Genomic DNA, 21,158 nt, shown 5'->3' on the forward strand with positions numbered 1-21,158 from the left:
CCCAATGAGAAGTTAAATAATGAAGTGGGTTTATAGGTTCACATGAGTGAATTATTAGTCGCTTGGTCTTGTTTTTTGTCAGTTAACGGTTGGGCCTTAAGTAAATGAAGCAATTCTATTATTGTGGTGGGTTACGATAGGAATAGTACTAAAGCAATTACTACAATGTCATTTTAAAATCTAATGTATACCAAATGGGAATAATAGTAAAGTACTGTCTCCACAAGTTTTCATTCTAAATTTGCTTTCATGTCTAATGACAATGAAATGAGATAGCCAAACTCAGGATACAAAGCTAGTTTATCATATCCTTGATTTTGAATATATATTTCAATTTGAAATGAGATTCTATTTGATTTTCTCAATTCTCTACATAAATGCTTTTTTTTGTTTGACCAGATAGTGCAATGGTACGACAAAAGAAACGCATGGAACAAACTGCAAGGTTCGTAGAATCATGTAACACCAATGTTTCATCAAGGAATTTACACAAGAGTGACCTAGGAGGTGTGATCTTCGGATGCAAGCACCACACAATGAAAGAGTGCTTGTCCAAGCAGTTATTTGGTTAGTCATTGTGTTTGAGATTAAATAGTGCCATCTTCTTGTTTAACTATGGCATTTCATGTGTGATATTACTGAATATTTTCCATTTTTTACTTCTTTACATACCATAATTATTAGTTTTAAGTTGAAAATTTTCAGTAAGATTAAAACTAGTTTTTTATTTTGTAACTTTAAATCAAATATGATTGAAGAATGAAGAAAATCAAGGTTGGCAAAAATGCAGGTTCTAGAAATTGAAATAGTTTAGAAGATCAAGGTATAATTTAGTTATTTTAATTATTTGATACAATTCCAAGAACTAAGAAAACACCTAATGATTAGAGGAAACAAATCTACTATTAGCAATTTATATGAACAAATATTATATATAGAAACTAAGTTGATGAGTCATACTATGAATCTTTAATTATGATAGTTGGGAGAAGAATAAGAGTTGAAACAAAAAAAAATGAAAATAAATTGGGTTTAACGTGTGGAATATGAAACAATACATATAAGAAGTTAGTTGAATAGAAATGAGAATTGTAGACATTAGTATGACATTACACAACCCATAAAGTAATTACTTGTACCTTCACACTATTAAATGAGGGAAATAGAACAAAATGGTGCAGACATTCAAAATAGATCAACAATTACACAAGTTGAATTGATTATGCTTGAAGGTGCAAGTAGAGAGAGACAAAAGAAAACTCTACCTAATACTGGACATAAAAGATCTGAATGCCAACAGCAATAGTTTATTGAGTATTTGAGTTCAATGGTAGAATATGATCTAAGTAGACTACATTTACAATCTTTTTTATGTTATCATTTTTTTAAAAATTTATTTGCTGAACAAAAAAACGATGGAAGTCTTGTGAATTCTGTGGTTGGCAGAGGCAAACCCTGCAAACTAAAACATTGCGATGATATTTTATGAAAGTTTATAATTAAGAAGGAACCACACCTTGATCTGCCACTGATAGTTAGACTGTGGACTGGTAAATTGCAACATCTTCTTTTATCTTTTCATCATCCATGTATTTGTTATGTTTTCTCATTGAACTCCTATCTGTTATCATTTACGTTTTCCTTAAAAGTCTTTGCAATTTTGGTCTTTGGCAGGTTTACCTTCACCTCACTTCAACTATGTCAAAAATATTGAAGAAGGATTACCACTTTTTCTATTTAACTATAGTGATCGGAGGTTACATGGCATCTTTGAGGCCACAAGCCGTGGCCAAATAAACATCAACTCATATGCATGGACTGATGGTGATGAAAGAACACAATTTCCAGCACAGGTATCTTTCTAGAGTTACTTCCTTTCACATGTCAAAAGATATTTATATTTTGGTTGCATCAAAATTGTTTTAGCCTTTTTATTCTCACTTTGTCTGGTGTATGTTCTATTTATGAAGGTCTCAGTGCACTTCAAGGTACAATGTGCACCCCTCACAGAGAAACAATTCAAGGGGATTATCAAGGATAACTACTATACACCTCAACACTTCTGGTTTGAGCTTGATCATTCTCAGACAAGAGCTTTAATTGAAACTTTTGTGCCTTTACCGTCATCCTCCGACACCAGAGCAGTTCCTGTTACTCTTATCCAGAACAAAATGTTACCTGTTTCATCGACTAACATCTTAAAGGCAACAACTAGCAGTAGATATACTGATGCCAGGATATGTGGGTTGAAGAAGGATAGTGATATGCCTAATGATTTCATTAATCAGAACAACTTTGCGGCTATTGCTTGTGATGATACTGACTCTGGTTCAAATAAAGAATCCTGTGGTACCATTGAAGAAACAGAAAATGTGGAGCCATTGTCTGATTGGGAAGAATGGGCTGATAAAATTGTGCAGGATAATTTAGATGCAAGTGATTCTTTGGACGGAAAGAACAAGTTGCAGGAACATGAATTTGTCACTGAGGCAACAGAAAATGCAGAAGTTCTGCTTAAGCTTAGAATGGTGGCTGCAACTCATGGAGACTCAGTTCAATCTACCGATGCTTTCATAGATGATAGAAACTTTCCATTTATTTCTAAGGGGGAGAGTATTGGACAGAGAACAGAAGAACACACTATTACGGTTGTTAAGGAAGAAGATGCATCTAGACCTGCAATTGCTGAGGTAGTGAAACTCAAAAACTTAGCACACCACTTAAATATCAGACAAAGTTGAATGCAACAATGGTTCAGAATTTGGACCATGTTAAAGACTTGTAGAAATAAAAGGTTCACTTGTAGCCATAGCTAACAGAATAGACAAGACATCAAACTAATCAAGTTCTATATCACCGGGTTATTGGTTATACAAGTTAAGTAGGTTGACTGGCATATTGAGAGGGATAAAATTGAATTATATTCATAAAGTAGAACAACAACATCCTTATGTATAAAGCAATCTTGCACATCCAATAACTATATATCTCATGTAGGACTAAATCTATGACCATATATTTATTACTCTGTTTTAGACAGATTAGTAATGTACACATATATATGTAATTTAAATTTATGCCTAAAAATTAAATAGAAATATAAAGAAAAGGTTAATCCCACATTTTTGAGAACCTTACGTTCTTTCTTTTGATTTACCTTTCTTTTTCTATATTTGCAGCCATCAGAAGCTTTTTGTGAGTTGAAAGCATTGGTGGAAAATCTAGTAAAAAAACAGGTCTCTCTCTATCTCTCAACTCCACTCTGGATGCTTTCTTTTACATGTTTTGTGTTTACAAGGTTCCTGAGTTTTACTTTAGTTTTGGATTTTCATCTTGATCTTTGGGATGTGATTCTATTTTAAACGTTGAGATTATATGACAAACTGTTTGATGTTAAGTATGCATTAAGGTATGTAACAATTTTTTAAGAAATGATCCTTTAATGTACAAGTGAGAGATAACTAAATTCTGTGTCCTGAATCATACATTTTCCTGGTAGAATCTAGCGCATCCTTTTTAAACTTTTTCCTTTAAAAAAAATCATAAGCTGCATATATTTATTCGTCCGGAAGCAGCCTATGATTTTTTTAAGGAAAAAAGTTAAAAATATCTTCTTCCACTCAAAGGATGCACCAGATTCTACCCTTGTTATTCTGAAAAATTCTTACATCTAAACCATCAAAGCATTGAAAATTAAAATATTTGATCTGAGCAATAATGACAATTCTTAACCTGATTGCTGAACTATTTTGTTTAGAGTCCATATGAAGAAAAAACTTTCATTTCAAAGAACTACCACAGATATATTTTCTTTCTTTGTTACTGATAAATCTATAGCATCTACAACTACTTTGAATGATCAAAATTAAGTTCATGCACAACTATATTACTACTAAAGTGCTGCAAAATCTGTATTTTGCTGAGTTGTATAATTGGTGGGCAAACTTTCAACCAAACTCCCTTATTATCACTATATATCTTATCAAAGTATAAAAGTTGGAGAGAGTTCAGATTTCATATGCTTGACTAAAAAACTAAATGTAAATTTATGATTTTTCATATTTCCTTCTCCTGTATATACTACTGGCATGTTAAATCCATTTCCTGAACATGCTTAATTGTGTCATTGAACTTTTATTCTAGGGTACTTGTGTTACATGTTTACTGCAATCTAGTTTCTCTAGCTAGCTTGAATGTCTTCTTCGGCATTCAAACATCATCTGCATGGTTATGCATCTATCTTTGATCCCAGTTGCATGAATGTAATTGGAGCTTGGTTGCTTTGCTGCTCAGATGAGATGGAGTACGGGAATCTGCAAGTTGACATGATTTTGCTTCCTTACATGTTGAAACTAATCCTTTTCTAATATTTATATAATACTTAAAAAGATATACCATAATGATTATTAAATTATTTAGAAATAAAAACAGGAAATAAGTAGTTACGGAGCTAGGAATTATAATCTACTCGGGCTAATTGGTTGATGATAGGAGTTGTACGGGCTGTTCGCGGAATTTGATTTGGGGATTTAGGACTGATCGAGTGAACAATTGGCTAAATGGTTAATGTATGGAGAAATTCCTAAATATATGGGTTTCTTCCCTAAACTCTAAAATGGACCCCCTGGACTAAAGCCCAGATAGGCTAACATCTGTCTCCTCTCTTGGAAATAAGTAATTAAATTATTATGTCTATATTAATAAAAATAAAGATAACAGATAGATTTCTTTAATATATATCAACTTTCCAGTACTCAATATTTTTGATAATGTTATTTAAAGCTATTTATAATCATAAAATATATTATTATTTTTTAATATTTTAAAATTACTTTAGTAATATTATGTTGAAAATGTTTTATTTAAGAGTTTTGATTTCAATAATAGTCTTGGTGCCATCATGGAATAGTAGCATTTTCGTGCCAACTTGTATTTGACACATGCTGTGGATCAACACTAGTTTGACCAAGCTGACCTACACTTTTCATGAATTTATAGTATACACATTCATATAAAAAAAATCTCTTACTCTTCAATCAACCACACTATCAACTCTCTTGAACAATGTTAATTCTTCTCTATTTTTATGCATCAAGATTTAATAATTTCTTTCCAAATTAGTTTTAGTTGCAATTTCTATGCATGTATGTTTGTGTCGATGTTATCATTATACTACTAATTCTCAGATTTTGCATTATATTCATAACTTCCATATTATGCTATCACCCACCCATATTGAGTTTTGTACCTTACTAACATCTATCATTACATATCGTGCGATATATTCAAATTATTAGGTATCACTCTGGTTGCCTTTGTACCTGGTCTCAACATATGTATCATCTGATGTCACTAGTGTAAATCTGTGGTAAAAAAGTGTTTTTAATTGTTCTTTTCTTAAAAATTGTAAGATAAGGTTCTTGTGTTTGGGAATGCCAATTTTACCTATATTAAACTACTTGTAGGCAATGGACTTTGGCTTGAAGTGTTCAAATGAATACATCTTCGAACATAATCCCAAACCCGCCATTAACCGTTTGCTTGATCTGCCTTGTAATTTAGGTTGAATTTGATCGAGAAATTCAACAATTACGAAAGCTTGCTGTGGACTCGGAGAGAAGAATTCAACAATTGACCAATCATGTCAATGAACTAGAACTAAAGAAAGCTCCTTCGTCAATTCATGATAACAAACTTGTTGTGGATTGTCTAGGTTCAGCTCATGTCATATATCTTGTTGGTGGTTACAATGGCATTTCCTGGTTATCAACCTTGCGCTCTTTCTCACCATCACTGGACATTTTAACTTCCCTCAAGTCCATGAGTTGTGCTCATTCTTATGCTTCTGCTGTTAGTATGGATGGCAATATCTATGTTCTTGGTGGTGGCGATGACACTTCATGGAAGAACACAGGTAGTTTGGACACACATGGGTACACCCTTTTCTTTTGCAATTTTTTTTCATCATTGCTTGACGTACCAATTTTTTTCTTTTTATTTCTGAAGTTGAGTGCTATAATCCAAGGAAGGATGTATTGACCTCTTGCCCCACTTTGCTGCATAAGAAAGGAAATCTAGCTGGTTGTGCACTGAATGGCAAGATATACGCTATTGGTGGAGGAGATGGCAGTCAGTGTTTCTATGATGTTGAAATGTTTGATCCTGCACTGGGAAAGTGGCTCTACAGTCGACCAATGCTTGAGAAGGTATAATTCTTAACTGAGTTGTTCAATCCTGCACTGGGAAAGTTTCTATTACTGTAGATCTATATCATTCTCCTGATCTTTATTCAAAAGGTGTACAAAAGGCCATGACATGATCATGATAACATGCTTGCTGATGTAATACATCAAGAAAATGATACATATAAAGTATGCGTGTACAGCTCAAAGAAACTTAATGGCACTGATACTTGAGTATTTAATGGTTTGTTGCTAATTATTTTATAAAATGGCTAAAAACAATTTGCAACAATAGTAAAGCTTTAAACAATACAATTTACAAATGACACAAACATACAGTCTGAGTCACAAGATGCACATATACTTTCAAGCAAATTAATTGGATTGATGAGTTAATCAAGATCACAATGCTAGGAGGTTTCTAACAGAAGTTTCTCATCCGAATCAATCCTCTACCTAGGATTTCCTGGCTGAATTTTCACTTGTTGACTGCTTGTTCTCACTTTGCTTTTTCAGTTCTCTTCTACCAATCCCTCATGCAATAATTCTTTTGGTCCATGAACACAGCCTTAGTTAACTCTGAAATTATCACTAACCTATCTCTCAACCTCGAGATGTTCAATGACCATCCCTCATGTGTACACTCTAAGCACACACATGTAGTGCTAACACTAGCCTTGCGGATCAGGGTTAATGTCAATGTCAATGTCAAACTGGTCCTAACTCTACCACCCATCAAACTTGTTACAAGAACAAGAAGAAAACAAAAACAATAAACATATCTAAATAAGAAGAGTTTAGGAAAACTCATTTGATGTCTTCTCTTCTTGGCTTTCTATTAGAAAAAACTCATTTGATCATTCAAGGATAGTGCTCCTGAAGCATAGGAATTAAAGAAACTTGTAGTAGGAAATAGCTTATTTTGGCTCTAGGTTATTCTTGAATGGTTAGGAGACAGTAATATTAAGCTCACAAGCTTAATACATTCAACACAAACATTGACTAAGATTTTGGTGGTTGTTGAGGGAATATTTATATAGGATGGAGTTCAAAAAGAGTCGTTGGGGACAAACTAGAATGGCAACAAACTTCCATGAGAAGGATTGTATCCACTGTATCTCTGGGATTGGTTGCCCAAGAATAGGCCAAATGGTCTACAGAGTCATCCACAGTTGATTATCTGAAATTGTCATAGATTCTACCATCAGTCCTCGTTTTACCTAGGATATATATATGATAATATTCAATGAATTTGAACTGAGCTGAGACAGACTAACGATGGTCTAAATGAGTTATCTGGTTCAAATAAAGGTTAGACTTTATAATTAAACTTCCATAAGCTACTGACAATTTATTAAAAAAAATTATTTTCTCTTAATGTATCACCATTTTGATCTTTCTCATTACATCGCTTGCGGTGCATCCTAGCTCATAATTTTGCTCCATTCTAGTAATAAGCTTTTTCTGCCTTTTGTTCATGCAATGTTATCTTCATTTCTTCACTTGCTATTTCAAATCTTAACACCTTTATAACAATTATTTTGATTCCTTATATACTATTTCATTTGTCATTGATGTTTATTGTTTTTGTTCGATGATCTTCTTTTGGCACCTCATTGGAATTTTTGGTTTACATAGATAGTGAATTAGTTCGGTTAACAACTTTGAGTTTTTTCTTTCAGCGATTCGCTCTTGCTGCGGCAGAACTTCAAGGAATTATTTATGCTGTTGGTGGATTCAACGGAAGTGCATACTTGAAGTAAGAGTTCCTATTAGCTTTTTCCCTAGAATTCCTATAAATGATCTAAAATAATTGAGACAAAAAGTGATTGAATGCTCATTCTTTCTCTTCCTCTCTCATTTAATTTACAGTACAGTAGAGATGTTCGACCACAGGGTAGGTTACTGGACCAAGCTTCCCAGCATGAACACGAGGAGGAGTTGCCACTCAGTGGCAGTGTTGAACAACAAGCTGTAAGTTCAAAATTTCTACCATGTGAAGAACAAGGAAAAACTGATGATCATGGTGATGACTTAATGCATTTGTTTCTCCTTCAGCTATGCAATTGCAGGTCACGATGGCGATCGCATGACCTCCAGCGTTGAAACTTACGACCCTCGTGCATCCTCCTGGGTCATGGCGGAGCCGATGAACGCTGCAAGAGGATATGCTGCCACGGCTGTTCTTGGAGATTCTATCTTTGTGATCGGCGGTGTCCAGGACGGCGAGGTCATCTCCAGCACGGTAATACAAACTATCTTCTTTGGTTCGGTTCTGTAAACAAGTTACAAGGGTATTCCGTCGTTAAGATTCTTACATGCGATGGCAATGGCAATGGCAGGTGGAGTGTTACAGGGAGGGAAGTGGATGGCGGGAAACCGGGCTCAAGGCTGTTGGTCGACTGTGCTTTAGCTCGGCGGTTGTCATTTGAAGTTGGAGAAGATGGTATCATGTGGAATAATCGATCATTGAATTGTATGGTTGAATGATTCCGTGATCGATCATCAAAGTACTTCCTTCATCGAGATAGATCATATGTTTTGAAAACTGAACCGAATCTGTGAATAAGTTTTCTTTCCTCTGTTCCCCACATATTGTATCGGACTTGTTTTGTTTTCGATTCATGACTACACTTATGCGATTCATGTTTACACTTACGCCTTGTTTGGGAGTCGTCATTGTCCAGTGTCCAATCGTTCTTATTCCATGACGTCGATGTTAGCCTTTATTATAAATATTTTCGAGGATAAGACTCAACAGGTCAGAAATAGATAATTCAAATCTCCTCCTTCTCGTCCTTCAATGGTGAAGATTTATCTAAAAAACATACGTGGTATATTTGTAATATAGACAGAATTTTATAGTTTTATATCTGTCCTCTTACTCAGAGAATGACTTTCGCTTGGCCCTTTGAGTTTAGCTCGGCTTGAGGCTTGGTTTTATTAAATCATCCTAGTTCTAGTATGAATCTGGAGTTTCAATTAATTCATGGAATCTCAACAAGTGAATTTCTATATCAAATATATATAATAATTAAAAATAAATAAATAAATAGTTCGTGAGTACATTTGTAATTTTATATATTTAATTTTTAATTTTTATTTTTTTTAACAAGATAATATATGTTACATTAATAAACTTTTCATTCCTTTTAAATAAAGGAAACATAAATATTTTGCTTTTCCTCTCTTTCCCTTCCTTTCCTTCTTTTTTTGGTAAATAAACATTTTCTCACCCAACCCAAATACAGTATAATCTTTATTAAATTCGAATTTTTATTAAATTATATGGGAAATATGCACGCACAACTCAATGCCGACCTTAGCTCAGTTGGTAGAGCGGAGGACTGTAGTTGTTCCAGTTATCCTTAGGTCGCTGGTTCGAATCCGGCAGGTCGGAAATTTTGTTTTTATATTTTTAGTTTTCCTTTTTTTGAAAATAAAAATTTACTGGATTAAATCCAATTTAGAGCAAATGAAACTGGCGCTCTCCGTGGTCTCCTTCGAATCAAACGGTAAATCCCACCGGCTACCGGTCTCAACAGGTCAACGCATTCCCAACTCAAGCCCCTTCTCGTCGTCCTCCATCGAGACTTTGCCGACAGAGTGAAGAAATGGAGGACGCCGACGACGGTGATGGAGGACGATCGCTGCCTTTGCGATTCCGCCCTCCAGGATTTCTCCTCCTACGACGGACGACGGCTTCCTCCCCCTCCCCCTCAGCCTCCGTCGACGACATCCACTCACTAGCCGCAGATCTCGATCGGCCGCCAGCCCGCCTCCTTGCGAATCCGACCTACGACATCTCGTCATCGACGCCCTTCCCTCCAACGACATTTGGTCGCGAGTGTGGAGAACTCCGCCAGCTTCAACCGCGACTTCGTGGAGGAGTCGATCGACCTCCTCGACCTTCTTCCGCCGTGGAAGGAGATGGAGGATTAGATCCCCCGGTGGCCTTCCTCATTCCAAGCGATCGCCGTCCCCTGTGCTCCCGCAGCCGTCGAGATAGTCTCCGGCCGGCGACCACAACCCGGAGCGCCTCTTCCGCCAACTCGACCTATACTAGGTCGTCCGCAACCTCTCCTGCCCGAGCTCGATCCCCTACTCTCCGACGCCTACTCTTCCGATCGAGCTCCTCGGCAACGTTGTCACCGTGCACAAGACCCACGCCGCCTCAATCCCGCGGTTCTTCGTGGACTTGCAGAATCGGATCCGGCTCTCTTTCAGTGAGTTTTTTTTTTTCTCAGCATTTTTTTCCTTCGCTGTTTGATCCATTCTTTGCTGGGCAAAAATTTTTTTCCTATTATTTTATTTTAATTAAAATTATTATCAATAAAATATTATTAAATTAAAATATTCTTTCTCAACTTAATTAAAATTATTATTACACTTTAAATATTAAATCTTAAAATTTTAAATGTTATCTATTATATCAAAAATATTTTATCAATTTATCAAAATTATTTTTAAAATTTTATTAAAAAATTATAATAACTACTTAACTGTTATATAGTTGATTATAACACCTACTATATCTAATAACTACTACAATCCTATAACAAGTTATATTAACTATTATGTATTATAATAACTACAATTAATTATTTATAATGTTGGATGTTCCTATTGAGATCCGCTTCGGTGTGTAGCTTCTTTAGCACCTCACTTGGGCGAGCTTGGGTGAGGATGAAAGGGAGGCTTCTAAATCTTGTGAGCGCAAGAAACGTGAGTAGGAAGGTCAGGGGTTGTCCCGGCGCGACCACTCCGATGCTTAAGTTAGCCTCTGTCGAAGGAGGAAGAAAATGAGAGTGAAAAAAGAGAGTGTGTGAGATCACGTACCTCCCTTCAATACAGAGCTAACCTTTTATACAAGTTGAAGGCGTTGTGTCATATCGTGGATGTGATTAGAGTCACATCACCATTATGAATGTGTCAGGAGGCATGGTATAGTCAACGTATATGTTCCATCGCTGACTGGTATTTAAGAGGGTCATGTCATGCGCGTTTGTCAAGGCATCAGCCATGATGAGTTCGCCGAGGTGGCAGGAGGACATTCACGGCTGTATAATGGAGGAGTAGTCTTTGGAAAAGGAGTCCGTATAGGGCCGGGGCGAAACGGTAAGGCTGGTGGGCCTTATGTTTGGATGGACTGATTCGGCTCGGGGCCGAGGTGCTAGGGATTCGGCTCGATCCGGGCTTTGCGACACTCTAAGCCCGACTTGAGGATCCGGCTCGGTTTGGTGCCGAGTAGCCGAGTGGATGCGCTTTGCTTTGGTAACGGCTCCGTTGAAGTACTGCCATTGAGTTCTGGAGGACTCGCCTCGGTGCTGAGGTGTCGGGGACCCGGCTCGAACCAGTCTCTATGCCACTCCGAGTTTCGACCTGAAGATCCGGCTCGACTTGACGACGCTTTGAGTCAGACCTGATAGGTTGCCTTCGGACTTGATTAATCGCGTCCTACTCCTTGCGACCATAACACTGGACTAAAGCTCAGTCCAATTTTATTAAATTAGCGGTTGTTCATACAATAGAAGACCGAAAGTTAATGGCCAAATATTAATAATGTCCATTTCATGATTTATTAAACGTGGAGTGTACTTTTGCTTTTTTGCCCTTCTTTATTTGTTGACTTTTTCGCCGTAGGTTTGTTTTTATGCGGTAGTGTTTTCATTAATTATCTTAACTAAATGTTTTCGAATTATAAATTAATTACGACCAAAAGTCAGCATCAATGTCGACATAGTGGCGTAATTACAAAGTCAAATACATTTGCAATTATTAAACCTTTCAAACTATTTGACCACAATTTTGTAATTACGCGAAGGAAAAAAAATTCCTTATTTCTCTTCCTCGAACTAATTGTTTATTAAATATCGAATAAAAATTAAAAGGACGTTCCGTTATTTTCAAATCCTTTCTTTCGTGCTCTATTTGGATATTTTACGAGAAGAGTAGCTCCATCTCATTATTTTGTTTAGGAATGGTGTGAACGAGCCAACCGCTCATGCGTATTCGGTTTTTTGATTAGAAAAAAAATTCATTCGATTAAATATTATCGAGTCGAACTCGATCTTAATAATATTTAGTTCATGAACTCATGAACATGTTCGATTAGAGACTTGCGAATAAATTCATTAAGGAACTCATTTATAATATATATATACATAAATTTTAAAATTTATATATTAATGAAGTGCGCTCAAACTAAGCCTGTATAATTTTTAAATGAGTCATTTTCGAACCGAACTCGAGTCATTTATGAACTATTTAATTTTATTACGAACCAAATTCGAGCTTAAGAATTACAAGTCGAATTGAACTCAAATCGAGTTCAAACTCGAACTTAAATCGAGTTCAAACTCGAACTTAGGGAAAACAAATCGAGCTCGAACTCGAATCCTTTAATGTTCGGCTTGGCTCAATCCGATTACAGTCCTATTTTTATCATGTCCTCCAATATTATTTTATATTGTTGATGCTCTTATTTAAGATCATGGTCACGTGAATCAATCGAAGATGACAACTGAGGTGGTGATGCAAAAAGGTTCGATAAAGGTTGAAAACATCTACAATATATTAACACAAGAGTTAGGGTGGATATTCGTAGGTTCCGTTGTTTTCAAAATTTTGATGTACTATTCTAATTTTTTATCAAAATTATTTTACTATTTTATCATGTATCCTTTAATACTATTCTAATGTTCAGTATTATTATTTCCCATCTAAATTCTTATTTATTTTTTATATTATAGCAACTATGATTTCGTAGTTGTTTCAATCAAATACTGTGGATAATCATTTCTCTCGAATTCGTGTTGACCAACTATGATTTCGTAGTTGTTCCAATCAAATACCGTGAATAATCATTTCTCTCGGATTTGTGTTGATTCTTGATCTTGACCACTCTTAACCTTTATTCTAGAAGGAGTCGTGTTCTCCCGGGGCAATGGTGCAACGGTAGGACATTTGGGTTGTGACCTAGGGATCCGCGGTTCGATCCTCAGTTACGACATATTTGCAAGAATTTTTTTCCAAATGGGGAATGCAATCAAAGGATGTTGGGCATCTGGATTGGCCCCGTGTGCGCTTCCCGATTTACCCTGATGGTCGGTGGGAAACTTCCGTGGGACCGGACCGGCCACCCTCAAAGATTGAGTCCATGAGACTGATTGGGATTTATCATTTTTTTTAGAAGGAGTCGCGTTATCTATGACACCCACGTATCGATAGCCGCTACAATTATGAAAATTATAATAGTTATGAAACTTTAATTATTACAACTATAAACAACTAGTATAATTATTACAATACTATTTTGTTCCGTGGGACCGGACCGGCCACCCCCAAGGATTGAGTCCATGAGACTGACTGAGATTTATCATTTTTTACAATACTATTTTGTCCTGGTATATCAAAGGATATTTATAACATTTTAGGAAGTTGATGAGCTGAAATATCCATGTGATAAAAAAAATGAATTCCACTAGTAGAGTTGCAGAAGAGGACAAGAGTTCGAATCCTGACGAAACCAGACAATACCTTTCTGTATCGTGATCAACTATAATTTTTTGATTTACCTCTTTATAGATGGTCATGGGGCCGCTAAGGTGGCAGATTTAATTTTTTTTAGAAGATAAAAAAACATAAAGTAGGACTGTAGTCTTTTTTTTGATGATTTGAAAATTAAAAAAAAAAGACATTCTTTTAATTTTTTTATTTTAAATATTTTCACAAATGCATAAAAGTTTTTTTCTCTCTCTACAAGAAAACAAAACTCAAATACATAACAAACAAACAAGTAGTACATTCCTTCCTTCGTTTCTAAGCCCACTTTGCAAGGAGGGACATTAGACCTGCCCCAAGAAGCAGAGCAACATTGATCACGACCTGCAACTTTGCCCTGCCCTGAACTTTAGGGTTCATGAAGTCTGCTGCAAGAAGATCGACCAGGGCCATGTACACCAAAATCCCAGAAGCCACAGAGTTCAGAAGCCCCTCCACGATCAGAGCCGTGGGGCTGTTCTCATTGTACACGTTCGACACTCCGATCCCTATCGCAATCCCAACCGGGGTCGTCAGGGAGAAGAACAACCCCATTGTGATTATCGACCTTCTTTTGAACTTCGCCTGTTGTAAAAATGATCATCATCTTCGCATATTCGAATAGAATAGTATTTGACAATCTATCTAAGTTTGTTTATGTTCATTTTTTCTCCCGGAACATAGTTGAGTTGGTTACGACGGAACAGAATTGCTGAAGTGGACAAGGATCAAATCTCGATGAAGTCGAGATAATGCCATCCTCCGTCGTAACCAACTGCAGTTTCTCGATTTATCTCCTCATAGATGATTGTGAAATCAACCGTGTGGAGCCGCTGGAATGGGACTTTTACGAAATTTATGTTCATTTTTATTAATTTTAAGTCATTTGAAATTATTAAGTTCCGCGATCAGCCTCCAGGGTATTCGATAAGTTTAGTATGTACCTGAGCAATACATCCTCCGAGACCCATGCCTTCGAAGAATTGATGAAAACTCAAAGCCGCGACTAGAGGCCTTATGGTGGAGGGAGACTCGGAGGCTCCTAGTGAGATCCCTATGATCACCGAATGGACTATGATCCCGAGCTCCAAAACCTATTCAATTCATCAATTATTATTATTATTATTATTATTAAAAAAATAAATAAATTAGTATTATTGAAGATATTTAATTATTTTTAAAATTTATAATTAAAAAAAAAACCTGTGAAATAACTCGGTGGCGGATGAGCTGCGCCGGAGTCTCGTCCTTGAGGTCGACGACGTGGGCATGGCCGTGCGTCGAATGGGTGTGGACTTGATTCGAGAGCTCCGCCTCCGGCGTTGCGCCGCCGTGGACGCGGGTGAAGTAGCCGGTGGCGACGGTGTCGATGACCAGCGTCCCGATGGCCGCCATCATGGCGCTGAAGCCGGCGAAGGGGAAGTCGGACCAGGGGTGGGGGTCGAGGCAGGGGGAGGTGAGGTTCTCGAAGGCGTCGGGCAGGATGTGGACGAAGGCGGTGGCGAGGATGACGCCGGCGGCGAAGGCCTTGACGACGAAGAAGACGTCCTTCTCGGGGCGGAGCGCGGGGACCCACTTGCCGAGCACCGGGACGAGCACGCCGATGCCGCCGCAGATGAGGATGGAGAATATGGCGCCGATCCTGAGCCGGAGGGCGACCGTCTTGTTGCGGCCTTCCTCGTCATTCGAGCAGTCGTCGGCGGCGGCGAGGAATGGGAGGAGGAGGAGGGAGGAGGAGGAAGCAAAGTCGCCGGACGCCGCCGACCATCGTCGTCTCTTGAGCTTCGAATGGAAAACAGAGAAGAACAGAGAGAGATTCTTCTTTAAAGGCAGAAAAAGGTTTGCGAAATCTTTCATTTTGCTGCAAAATTTATGAACATTGTCAGTCACATACCTGTAGTTTATAAAATATGATTTCACCCCTTGAGTAAGCAAAAAAAGAGCAAGTATTTAATTTTGTTTCCATTATTTAAATAATTATTGAATAACAGCACATGGTTTTAAAAGTATTATTTAAATGACTGATTTGTTAATTTAATATTAAAAAATAAAAATTATATTTATTAACTCTCGAATGATTCTTAATAAGATACTAGGAATTATAATTAATTATTGCCTAAATAGAAAATATTAATTATCTAAATAACAAGCAAACCTTATATGTGTGGTTATTGCAATGTCTTTATTCTTTAATAATAAAATCCTAAGAATTATAATTAATTATTATCTAAATAGAAAATAATAACTATCCAATAATAAATATATTTTAATGTCTATTATGATGATTTATTTTCTTCTCCGTTTTATTTCGATCAATGATATTCTCAATCTAATAAGAAGGTTGTGTCATAGATGAAAGTGCAAGAATCATTATAATTAATGCGTGACTTATAAATAAATCCCTTAATATTGAAAAATAAATTTATGTTAAAATTAATATGTAAGTCAGCAGCGTATACATTAGTTTTATTTTTTTTTCACAATTTTTAAAGGAGTTTTTAGGAAAATGTTTTGGAGGAATGCTACAAAACTTTGAGAGGAAATTGAAAATTGCACTTTATTTTAATTTAACAAAAAAAATAAAAAATTATTAAAATAAATACTAATTAAGCACATGTATACTGAAAAAAGTAATATTTAAATGAAATTGAAAATCCTTTTTTTTTAGGGTTAAATATTTGATAATGTGTAGCAAAAAATAAGAACAAAGCACACAATGAGCACATAAATTACGTAAGTTATTTTATTATTATTATTATTATTTGGGTTGTTATGAGCACATAAAGTTGCCAAGGTCTTGAAATAATAATAATAATTATTATTAATTATTAAGGTTTAGGTCAACTTTTAAAATACACATTAATTTAAAGATTAGTTTTGGATTTAAATCTTAGAAGATGGTTAGTGTGGAATGTGGACTATGAAGAAAATGAGACATCGATAGCGAATGAAAACGAAGACTTAGTTGATGATCACAACTCATGATAGACGGGTCTGACACGCAACTTTGGCTAGTGATGACAAATCACGACTGGACCTGTCTCAAGGCTGGACCACTCGTGCCAAGACTTACAATAGTTGTGGGAGCATTTGCGAGTGTGAGTTTTTTTTTTTTTTGTTGGTTCATATAGCTCGGTGAGAAGTTGGTCCCCTCAATTTCAAATGAACAAGAAAATGGAAGAAGAAAAAAAATAGGTTACTTGGTGTTATTTGGTAAATATCTAAACATCAAGGTCCTTTTTGATAAAATGCTAACTTTAAATTATGAAAGAGAAACAGAAGAATCAACGAAGGTGTCGACACAGTGTCGCTAGTGCAGCGCCAAGCCAAGTCAACAAAAGTAGAAAACGAAATTAAAAATTATTAAATTTATGATAGTTATTTAGATAAATTAAATAACTATCATAAATTAAAAATTAGATGAAATATAATTTAACGTCATAAATTTATCAAAATAATAACTCATATATATGATATTTGAATCTTTATTATCTAAAAAATTCATCTCATTTTTTATCGCATAGTTACTTGAAAAAAATATATATTTTTAAATTATTGGAGCCTTTTTTCATTGATGTATTGGAAATTTAAAATAAAATCCACTAGTTTAGAATATTCTCCCCCGTCGCTTTTCCAAACTATCAGGTTTGGAAAAGAAAAGAATGTTAGTATCATAGTTTTTTCCCTTAAAATATTTATCGAATTCAAATGATTCTGATTCTCTTATCATCAATCTTTTCCCGAGCACTGAGCCTTTCGTCATACGATAGTCTACTTGGACTCGAGTTATTCCGAGCACTTGGCTTCACTCGATCTTTGCTCCCGAACATTGAGTGTTTCTTCCGGACTAGTTAGCTTGCACTTCTGAGCATTTGACATTCGTTCCGTGACATCTCACTTAAGTTCGGGTTATCTTCCGAACATTCGACATATACATTTCGAGATTGGGATAGCCATTTAGGGTTTGCCCTCTTGATTACTCGGCACTCATCTAGCGATTTTCCATTCAAATTTGGAAAGCAAGGTCGGTCTCAACCCTTGACAACTTGCTCATAGTAATGGCCTAATAGTCTCGGACAACTCTATAGAAGATGATATTTGATGAGCTGCCCGACAATGTTAGTATATGGTTCGATGACTATCGCCTCTAATATCCTATAAGGATCAATAGAAGTAAGTGAAAGCGGATGGTTCTTTTCTCGTGTGTGGAGGCGACATTTCTCCTCTAAAATTCTTTTTTTCCGATACTTTTCTTTATTCGCATCTCAATGAGCTTCTAGTTTTTTCACTTAGTACTAATTTGAACGTCGGAATTATCGTGCCGATATAACTTATCAATCCTAATGTATTTGTCCTCACGTCGATATCAAGATTGACTCTGCAATTTGGTGTTCGCTTCTCCGCGTGAGGTTTTCGTTTTCGGGATAGCTTTGAAATTAAAATCCACTCATTTTTTTTTTATTTTAAAAATAAATCTTTTTCATTCACTCGTTTTCTAAAAAGAAATTCAAACTTATCGGCCGTTGAAATTAACAAGAATTTTCTCTTCCACACAATTTTTTTTAAAAAATCATAAAGAAATTGTTCATATTGCTAGTGGATGAAGCACTCAGTTAATATTGTATTTAATTTAGCATAAAAATACTTATTTTTTAATTATCGAGTCTACGTTCATTATCTAAAATATCTCTTCATTTTATTTTATTTTTAATAATTAGGCATCCTGATTTTATTGTCCGATTAATTTGTGATAATTATTTTAATTCATAAAAATTTTCAACCAATCATTGATTAAATCAGAAAGTACAAATGAATTCTAATGAACAATTCAACCTCATAAATTTTTTAAATTATTTAAAATATATCATGGTCAATATATATATAAAAAATCTCTCTCGATTTTTTGAAAAATGGTCACGTATTTAATTTTTATAATTCAATTAATTTTAAAAATGATCAACTCAGTCTTATAAAAAATTTTCATCGGTCACCATGAAAATGATAATCAAACAAAATGAGTTTTAATATGAACCATTTGAAATTAGTGTGCGCATAATTTTAACGATGATAAAGACATGGCAAAGATTGTGGTCGACAAATTAGTCTATGCCATTAAAGAGAGAACGACATCAAGTTTTTATTGCTAAACATGCCAAAAAAAAAGAATTTGGAAATGCAAAGTCCACCGCTATGTTTGATCCAACTAGAAAATTAGTGACCAAATGATGCTTAATTATCCAAAAATCTTTGCATAATTATAACATTAATATGAGAGTTAGAAGTAAGGTAAGTGATGTGGATTCAACAAGGTAAATTTTTGGAATCGTAACTTTTAACTCGGATATCAAAAAAAGACGTGATTGATTGTTAATTGAAGTTATTTCAAAGATCTTTATTCGATAATGGAATAAATACCAGCTCACTTTCACTTTCAGACTGATTAGACATTGTTGAATATATTTTTGGAGGCTTTGAACAATTTTTTTAATTTATAATAAATTTTTATTTTTTGAAATTTGAAGAGTATTTTTATTTTTATAAGTTAGGATTTATTTTGGGTCTATTTAAAAGTATATTTAAGAGTTTTAAGATTATTTTTTATTAATATTATTTATGATAATATCATTTTCTTTTTTAAATACAAGTTTAGTTATCTATTTTTAATTTTTTTTTGATAGAATCAATATATTATAAATATTACTTTCGATAGCTTAATGCATATCGAAATGATATTTTAAAAAATGTTTTTAAATTTTAGTAAAAAATATTTTCATTGTAGTAGGCCTAGTCTACATGTGGGCCATACCTTGGCTTGGCCCGTAGGCCAAGTCCTTGGGCATTTATTTGTATCATATTTTGGTTTATTTAATTTTTTATAAATATATAATTTAAAATAAGCTCTTGTTTCAGTTGCCTATAGAAACGAGCTAACCCGATTTTTAAAAAGAATTATTTTTAATTATTATATTATAATTATAAGAGAAATTGATATGTTGATATTAACCATTTAATCAAATATTATAAAAATATAATTAAAATTTATGGATAAAATTTATTTTGATACAAAAAGAATTAGTCATACAATAAATGTTAACCGACGTTAATTTACTTCTAGTTGAAAATAGTAATACATTAAATACTAAATCATAAACTTAATTTTTTGAATTTTTCAAAAGTGCACTATATTTTAATTTTTTGAAAATAGTAATATATTAAATACTAAAATCTAAAATATAAATTTTATAACTTTTAAAAATAAAATAAAAAACTTAATTATTTCATCAAAGATTTTCATAGGAAAGTTATTAGATGTTCTTTTGATAAAAAAATAAAAGTGGGGTGTCATGACTCTAAAAATGCCCTCTATAAGTGAAAGTATTATCTGTTAATCTCATAATAAATAATAATAAATCTCAGTCAGTCTCATGCCTCCATGGGGGCGAGCAAAGTATTATCTTTAGTTAATCTCATTTAATGAATCTCGGTATACGCGCAGTTTAGTCAATTAGACGGAAATAATTAGAAACAATCTGAAGTATTTCAGTCAATTATTTTGATGGTGAAGCAGTTCCATGACGACTAATCAAAGCCAAGTCAACGTTGACTGTAACTTCACAAAATCTATTTCACCTCTCCTTCCATTTTAGTTACATCGACCATTTAAAAGATCAATCCAAATGAATTTCACTATAATTTACAGATATGTTTGAGACTTGTTAATTAGATATTCATCTTTTCTATCTTGATTGAAATATCCTTTGTTTTGTTTAAAAATATATTATATCGAGTGAATTGTCTATGGAACTAGATCAATTAGTAGAACTTATAGTTTATTTGGAAATGTGAAATTAGATCAAGGAAGTCACAATGATCCAATCTAAACTTGATCTATTTCAATCAAAATAGACAAAACATTCTTGATGTTTTGATTGCTCTGGGTACTTTTTCTTCTGTAAAAGGTGGAATTCGTCATCTTAGTAGTCTCATACGATCGACCCCATGACTATTTATGAGGAGGTAAATCGAGAAGTTGTAGTTGGCCATGACGGAGGAGGATGTTGCTCGGCTTCGTCGAAATTTGAATTCTTGTTCTTTTTTGCAAGTCTGCTCCGTCGTAACCAACTCAGTTATATCTCAAGAACAAAATTATATTGGATAAACTTTTTATAGTGATCGACTTCATCGTTGAAACGATCCCATATCAGAAAACCCTTTAAAAATTTTTTGAAGGTACGGTACTACTATGTTGATAAGAGTCTACTGCTGAAATAACATCTCAGTCAACAGTTACAAGTTGTTAAGATGATTCAAATCTGGAATCTCAGACAATACATATCTCTATGCTCTGGGTACTTATGTGAACATTAGTTCGATAAATGAATGAATTTAGTTTAGTTCATGAGAACTAAAAATCTTCTCAATACATTAATTAGA

The 21,158-nt window shown here is 34.7% G+C and overlaps 2 protein-coding genes and 1 non-coding gene across 3 annotated transcripts; 2 read left to right on the top strand and 1 right to left on the bottom strand.

Annotated features, from left to right (window-relative positions):
• Positions 1-407: 407 nt before the first annotated feature.
• On the top strand, positions 408-8,764 carry LOC141825540 (uncharacterized). Its single transcript, XM_074712919.1, has 10 exons — positions 408-567; positions 1,675-1,853; positions 1,971-2,690; positions 3,180-3,236; positions 5,563-5,914; positions 6,007-6,206; positions 7,865-7,941; positions 8,055-8,156; positions 8,241-8,427; positions 8,525-8,764. Exons 1-10 carry the CDS (start codon positions 408-410, stop codon positions 8,612-8,614), a joined length of 2,124 nt encoding a protein of 707 aa, XP_074569020.1. The 3' UTR covers positions 8,615-8,764.
• A 734-nt stretch (positions 8,765-9,498) lies between these two features.
• TRNAY-GUA (transfer RNA tyrosine (anticodon GUA)) lies at positions 9,499-9,582 on the top strand. The gene is given in 2 exon segments: positions 9,499-9,535; positions 9,547-9,582. It is a non-coding gene; the product is annotated as a tRNA-Tyr (tRNA).
• A 4,283-nt stretch (positions 9,583-13,865) lies between these two features.
• LOC141824748 (zinc transporter 8-like) lies at positions 13,866-15,501 on the bottom strand. Its single transcript, XM_074712080.1, is given in 4 exon segments — positions 13,866-14,309; positions 14,669-14,818; positions 14,928-15,453; positions 15,455-15,501. Coding segments are annotated over 4 exon segments (1,020 nt in total). The 5' UTR covers positions 15,493-15,501; the 3' UTR covers positions 13,866-14,003.
• Positions 15,502-21,158: the final 5,657 nt, after the last annotated feature.

Source organism: Curcuma longa, chromosome 3 (genome assembly GCF_044706935.1).
Source record: "Curcuma longa cultivar G26 ecotype Majalengka, Jawa Barat chromosome 3, ITB_CL_G26_1.1, whole genome shotgun sequence".
Taxonomy (NCBI): Eukaryota; Viridiplantae; Streptophyta; class Magnoliopsida; order Zingiberales; family Zingiberaceae; genus Curcuma; species Curcuma longa.

Excerpts from the sequence above, each read along its gene's own strand:
- LOC141825540 (XM_074712919.1), top strand. The coding sequence starts at position 408 with ATGGTACGACAAAAGAAACGCATGGAACAAACTGCAAGGTTCGTAGAA. Across the intron at positions 1,854-1,970 it reads GAACACAATTTCCAGCACAG|GTCTCAGTGCACTTCAAGGT; the intron begins GTATCTTTCTAG and ends CTATTTATGAAG. Across the intron at positions 8,428-8,524 it reads GCGAGGTCATCTCCAGCACG|GTGGAGTGTTACAGGGAGGG; the intron begins GTAATACAAACT and ends TGGCAATGGCAG.